The sequence below is a fragment of the Macrobrachium nipponense genome, chromosome 35 (assembly GCF_015104395.2).
Source record: "Macrobrachium nipponense isolate FS-2020 chromosome 35, ASM1510439v2, whole genome shotgun sequence".
NCBI lineage: Eukaryota > Metazoa > Arthropoda > Malacostraca > Decapoda > Palaemonidae > Macrobrachium > Macrobrachium nipponense.
The window spans coordinates 35,006,829-35,014,328 of record NC_061096.1 but is presented as its reverse complement, the minus strand read 5'-3'; the positions used below and the strand labels follow the sequence as shown (position 1 = coordinate 35,014,328).

General features: G+C 35.3%; 1 protein-coding gene across 1 annotated transcript in view; it reads right to left on the bottom strand.

The window, feature by feature from the left end:
* Positions 1-1,771, bottom strand: part of LOC135208597 (facilitated trehalose transporter Tret1-like) — an 8,516-nt gene extending 6,745 nt beyond the window's left edge. The window contains exon 1 of the mRNA XM_064240954.1: positions 1,614-1,771. Within this exon, the coding sequence (XP_064097024.1) occupies positions 1,614-1,637 (24 nt within the window). The 5' untranslated portion in view covers positions 1,638-1,771. The remainder of the gene's footprint in view (positions 1-1,613) is intronic.
* Positions 1,772-7,500: the final 5,729 nt, after the last annotated feature.

Here is a 7,500-nt window from a genome sequence, read left to right as displayed (position 1 = left end):
ATACAATCATAACTTAGCAAACAATATAAGTTAACATTACATTTCACTACAGCAAATCGCTTAATCAAAATGCAGGTCAGGGAATAGAAGCATTAGCGTGGACGTACCCTCAGTAAATGCGAAAAATGAAAGGCTTGAAAAAATGTTTTCAAACTGTAAAAAAAAAAATTTGTCTCCGTTTTATGCTTATAGGATAAAAACAGGTTGTTTCACAGGTTTCCTATTCCTGGGAGAACTGAGGTAAGGAGTGACTGAAAAAAAAAAAAACCTAATGCTTAAGGTATAGCCAGTAGCACGTATAAGATACCAGGGATAGAAACTAGCCTTTATAGAGGAACGTAGAACGCAGCAAAAAAAAGCAGTAGAAGAGGATGTAGGAAGAAGGATAAGGGACACTCCCCTTGCGGTCAGCGGGAAAGTGATATATCTAAATTAAGGCCGTCTTCATTCTTAATCCATTTTTCTTAGCCGATGCTATGCACAGACTTTAGGGACTGTTCAGTCATCTGCACTTTAGTCTTATCATTTTCCCGTATCTTGCATAATCTTTATATTTTTTCCTCCGCGATTATGTCTAATAATGAGAAGGAATCGAAAATCCTTGACAAATAGGCGGTATAAAGGTGCACGTCGTAGATATAAGGTAAGGCCAGTTATAAAAGTTAGACCTAGGGCCTTTTATTCAGTCATATCGAGGACGGAGAACATAAATAGAAGAACCCAGGACTGGAAAAACAAACAAACAAAGATTCATAACCTTCAAGGAATTGGCAGTCATACGCTTTTAATACAAGAATTAAGAGTAACCTTTATACCGCCTTTTTGTCAAGGATTTTCGATTCCTTCTCATTATCAGACATAAACGCGGAGGAGAAAATATAAAGATTATGCAAGATACGGGAAAATGATACGACTAAAGTGCAGATGAGTGAACAGTCCCTAAAGTCTGTGCATACCATCGGCTAAGAAAGATGGATTAAGAATGAAGACATGGCCTTAATCTAGATAAAAAAAATATATATATATCGGCAAGGCGCTTGACGACGCGACTCAAGTTATTTAATCTTATCGGTTTTAATTTTACCCCGAAAGCAGTTACATCTGGTGAGAGGAAAACATGTAAATCACAAAGAACTGATAAACAGCGTGTTCGTTATTTTCATTTTTTTTTTTTTTTTTTTTCAAAGGAAGGACGATTCTTTTTTCTGTTGTTGGTTCAATTCATTGTTAGAGTCTTTTCCTTTTTTTTTTTTTTGCTGACACTGAGAAATGAGTGTGTATGTTCATGTACACTAATTGTATATAAAAGCACATGCATACATATTGTGTGCGTGTGTATATGTGGGAGGGTGGGTGTGTGCGTGTTAGTTAGACATCGAAAAATCTGGTTAGAATGTCTTCTCTTTTTTTTCATATATCCTAAGACAACGGTTGATTTATAGGTCATCACTGTACCGAACGGATGAATACGTTCCTAGTTAATTGTAAATTGTGCTAATTTGTCTCATTTTTCAACGTCTTCATCACCTTTCCAGGCAGTCGCAGGAAAAAAAAGAACGAGAAAGTTAATGAATATTGTCAAAATTCTTTCCACTAATAACTGAAATCCTCACCTGCCGCACTCTTGGGCTCAGCATTGTTTAGAACTGCTTAGCGTCACTGACACTGACTCCAGTCTGCGACAGAAGGCAGACAAATGGTGAGTTGATGCGTCTCCGACGCTGTCGTCTACAACAGTGAACCCTCCTGGTCTTGGCCCGGAGTCTGCACATGCATGCAGCCCATTTTCATGCCAAAAGATCGGTCATACACTGTCTTTCCCCTTAGCAAGGGGATAGGGGGGGAAGCATCGGTTGCGTAATAGCAGCATTGCTGGCACGGGGGCCATAGTGCTAGGTAAAACAGTACTCGCCCAGTTACTCAGTAGCAACCCAGTACGTTGCGTAATGTTCATGCTCAAGTCGGTAACCATCACTGTTATTTAAATATCCATTTCTTTGCCCGTCTGACATAAATCGGGATATGTGTGAAAGTGTGAATTTTTTGCATAACTTTCATTTTAATCTATAATCAGCTTTCTGTTAGTTTTCAAGTATAAGATTTACGCATAGTACAGATTTTCGCATAGTACAGATTTTTTCCCTTACCAATGTAATATTAAAAACAAAATAGATTAAACTCTTCTCGCAAGTTCATTTGAATAGTCTTACGTGGAATTTCCTAGGTAAAATCAAAATTATTTTAACATTGACCATTAGATTTCGCAAGAACTGCCAGCAGGCGACTAATGAACTATACTAGGCCGAAAAAGGTTTTCATTGGAACTTTGTGAACTCTCATTCGGTTTTATTATTTGTTCATCATTATTATTAACCAAATAATTTTCTCGTCAATCTTATATTATAATGTCACTAATACTCACAATTAAATGACGTTGGAAAAATCCGCCTCCTTAATTTGACAAATGTCATCAGTTGGCAGTGTTGCCAAAGCGCGGAGACACAACAAAAAGTGCGGAGAAGATTCGAGGGGGAGTCATGAATGCAGAGCTGAGGTCTGCACTCCTCACGTATGCGGCGCTGTAGGTCCGCATATATATATATATATATATATATATATATTTATGCTTTTAAAACTTTTTTTCCATTAATAAAAAATGATTGAAATTAATTAATATTTATGAAAATTCTAATATTTCTGAAAAACGAACCATTTTCACTATACTCTGCTTTTTTCCATCTGTCCATCTGCCTGTGGTGTTTTCGCATGGTAACACTGCGTCCCAGGTTTTAAATAGTTACGCTATGTCTAAGTTTTAGGTAAATAAAAGGATATCTGGGTATAATATGCAACTGAAAAGTGTTTTAATAATTTACTGTATGCGAATTACACCGTTATTATTCGAAATAGGATATTATTTAAAGCCCGGGACGAAGTTACCATGCGTAAACACCACAGGCGGATGGACAGATGCAAGGCCAATATAGTTTAGGTCAGTCGGAGAGAAACGGCCGAGACAAATTTCGTGGGCCACATCTCCAGAAAGACCCTTAGTTGTGGTTGTCGGCCACGGGTCACTTAAAGGGTCAGGTGGGAATGTTGTGGCCCACTCTGGAAGGTGAGTCACCGATAATCTCTTCTCCGTCTGACCTCTACTGTATTGGCCTTGGACAATATAGTCTCGAGTGTTCACGCGTCAATATCATGTACGATCATACGATTGTCAATTAAGAACCGATTTTGACAACAGTAGATGATGTAACCCAAACGTGATGTCTTACAATGCATTCATTCTTTAGGTCCAGCAATCTTCAATTTGCCTTTGTAATTATATATATAGGTTAGTAAAATTTGGTTAATTTGTGAATTAATCTTAGGGTGAAGACTGACTTACATTATTGTAAACTTAGTCATGTTTACTGAGTTTTTATTTTATTTTATTTATTTATTTATTTTTTTTTTTGAGAAAACAACTGCAAATATGTATTAGGTAATTGCATTAGTTGAAGTGATTCATCTGATTATAACCGAATAAGTTTCGATACCAGTATGCTAGGAAGTTGTGCATTATAATAGTGGATTTTCTTTATATTAATGTAGCTTATTGATAAAAAAAGGACCAATTATGATGTGCTCTTTTCCAATTTTTTGACTCATAGCCCTGAATAGGGCATTCGTTTGGCTTAGGATTGCCACATGTATGGCCATAAAACATGCATAATATGCTGTCCATCTCTTGGGGAAATATCTCATTTCAAAATATCTGAATCATAAAAGGTGGCATATAGACCTACATGTTTCATATCGTTTTTGTCAGTTTACAATGCTTATGATATTTATTTTAAGCCTAGACCTATGTTATATGTTAGGTTGTTTATTATCATTATTACTTCAGCAAACGTTTTTATTTTACATACAGCATATTACCTAAAGTGACAAATGTGCTTAAAAAGAAAAGTAGGAATAACTACTTATGAATATCGAAGGATTTATGGAGCTTGTCAACTTACTCTGTGGGGAACGCAATGAAATGATGAAAAGCAAACCGTTTTTAGTAAAGAAATACATTTCAGTGCAGTTTTTTTGTAACTTCCCAGTTTTTGCTGAAAACTTTATGAATAAATTTACTTGCCCGTGTTCACTTTGTAGCCTAATTTATGCATCAAATCATGTATAACAATCATAACTATAAAACAGAAATTATATATATATATATATATATATATATATATATATATATATATATATATATATATATATATATATATATATATATATATATACACACACACACACACACACACACACACACACACATATATATATATATATATATATATATATATATATATATATATATATATATATATATATATATATACACACACACTGTCCGCGTATCTCGTTCGACTCTAAATTTTACTGTTATTAAAGTTACGTAATGTTTCAAAAGTTATGAAGCAACTGAATTTCGGAAAGGGGAAAATCTAACTCCAAAAAGGTTTAATTAGTAAGCCCAATTCATATAATGGTAAAGATGCGGTTAATATGATATAACCGGGGTGACTATTTCGTCTATAGTGTAGCAAAATAACATTGCTTGGCAATTAACATTACACCTCCCGGTGCGGAGCTAGTTTCTCGGTGATGTACGGACTTCGCGAAGTTCGCGGCAAGTCAACCCTGTCAGTTGGTCCCACTCTGCCGTTCATGTAATACTATTTTTTTTTTTTTTTTTTTCGTGCATACCCCACCACTGCAACAGTAGTCTACTCGGGCACAATTTCTGCCATCCCTTTGTTTCTTAATGTCCAAATGCATAGCTGGCCCAAAGCAGCAAATAGTGGCGGAAAGAGTAAACATAAATATTGGTGATCTTCTTGCACCTAAAAAGAGCGGCACCTGCATGCGCGGGAAGTCTATCCAATTCGTGCCCAACCGCAAACAGTATAATTTGAATCTACAATAGAAGCATGATTGATAAGTGCTATTAACACTATACTGTGCATTATAATACGGGAACGAGTTATTCTTATAATTACCGTTACAAAATAAAACAATAATTGCTAAAGTCTTTTAAAACCCAATTCATGGAAGGCTTGCAATTATTTTCTGAAGATATTCTCGGACGTAAACTTATTCATGAAATGGGCAGTATTAAACGAGATGAATAAGATAAGGCGAGTAACGCAAACGTTTCGTTTCAATCTTTTTGCACATGACGTCATGAGGTACACCCGATTAGCTGGGAACGGGAAGGGAAGTCAGAATCCAGTGTTGCCGAAGTGCGGAATTTTCGTCTGCTATGCGGAATAAAAAGTCTACGGGGTAGCTATCCAAGTTTGTATGCCGATGCGGATTCCACATCTGCATTTTCAGCAGCAATTTCTTTATGGCGCATTCATGTAAATTTATCATATACAAACTGCAATATTTTTTTACTTTTAAACAATTTATCATTCAAATACAATATTATAAAAGATAAGACTCTTATCAGAATATGACGGTGATGTGATTAATGTACAGTGATGCTCAAATCTCATGTGACATGTTTCCATAGGATTTCGTTCAAAATTCACTAACTGGCAACCTAACATGCTCTATATCTATTATTTCAATGCGGAAACGCGATTATTGAATACAATGTCATAATATGCTTCATAGGAGTGAAGCATTTTCAAAACTTTCGTTCACACATCGCTGAAGCATTTGACCAAAATGAAGTTATCATCAAGCATCAGTTCAAATGTTAGAGAAAAAAATGGTCATAGCATTAACAATGTTTCAAAATCAAGCATGAAATTTTAACTAGTCTTATTTGACTGCTTTTACACCTTGGTGCTGAGAAAATGTAAAAATGTATATACAAAAGTAGAATGGGCCCACCGCTATCAACGTGTGAGGGGAGCATGTGTGATGGATCATTAGTGTCGGTGCAACGACAACCACCCAGTGTAACATAAGTAGGTCTACACTGACTAGCGACGATGAAATTATCTTGAAAATATTTACTTTATATGTTTTAGAAGAATATTATGATTTTCATACATAATTATTTGTTATAATTCTTAAATATTTCAAAAATTATGGCATACTTGCAAATATTCGCATATGCAAGTATTCTTTTGTCAAAGCCAAGATATTGTTCCTAGGCCTAGGTGTTAGATTTCTTTACTTTACACTTAGCAGTCGCATCTTTTCATTAGCAATTTCTGGCCAGAAAGCAAATGAGCTTATCTACACATTCTTGCACTTCAAGTTACCTAATGAAAGAATAAATTATATACCAAAAGCGAGCAGAAGGAATTTAAAGAAAATAATATTTTAAACCAGTTGAAAAACAAGTGTTCCATACGTCTTGATCGTTAATACTTATGATATTTCGATTAATAGTCATCTTCTCCATATAATCAAAATCAGCAGCATCTTTTATTCCTCAAAGAACAGGTAATCTTTGCAAATAAAAACATTAGTAACTGATTACATTTCAGAAGACTTAGAATATCTTTTAGGCCTATAAATCATTTTGCAACATACAGCCAGCTTAAACGCAGTCTAAAACTTCAACATTCAAAGAAAACTGGTTGTAATTCATATTCTATCGTATTCATCAAAGAACAGGTAATCTCTACAAATAAATTCATTAGTAACAGATTAGGCTACATCTCAGAAGGCATAGATTATTTCTTTAGGCCTATGAACATTTTGCAACATACAGGCAGCTTAAACACAGCACAAACTTCAACATTCAAAGAAAACTGGTTGTAATTCATATTCCTACTTTGAAAATGTTGTCATGACTGTTGAGCTTATTAGGTCTACTGTCATAATGGTGCAGACGTACTATACTCTGTTTTTTTTTTTTTCTTCTTCATCTGTCCATCCGCCTGTGGTGTTTCCGTATGGTAACACTGCGTCCCGGGCTTTAGATAGTTACATTCAACTTACATTCAACAATAATAATATCCTATTTCGAATATTAACGGTATAATTCGCATACAGAAAATTATTAAAACACTTTTCAGTTGCAAATGTACACCCAGATATCCTTTTATTTACCTAAAACTTACACTTACCGTAACTATTTAAAGCCCGGGACGCAGTGTTACCATACAAAAACACCGCAGGCGGATGGACAGATGGAAAAAAACAGAGTATGGTTATGTTGACCAGTCCGAGGAGCATGTTATGTGCGCTTTCATTGATGGCACCGCTAACCTTATCACACCGCACTTTGAACTAAGCAACGTAAAAAAAAAATAAGTTAAAATCACACAGATTACGAATCATACAAATGCATAAAAGGGATCATATTTATATAACCATAAGGAAAATAGGGCTAGCTGTGAATTCGCAAACTTGTCGACATGTATGACATTAGAAAAAAAAAAGTTGAACACTACTTGGCAAACGTCACGTGAGTCTGAGAATCTGACGATACAAAAAGGAATCATTGTCGCATGAGATTTTGAGCCCACTGTACTGTCGGCCAAAAACTCT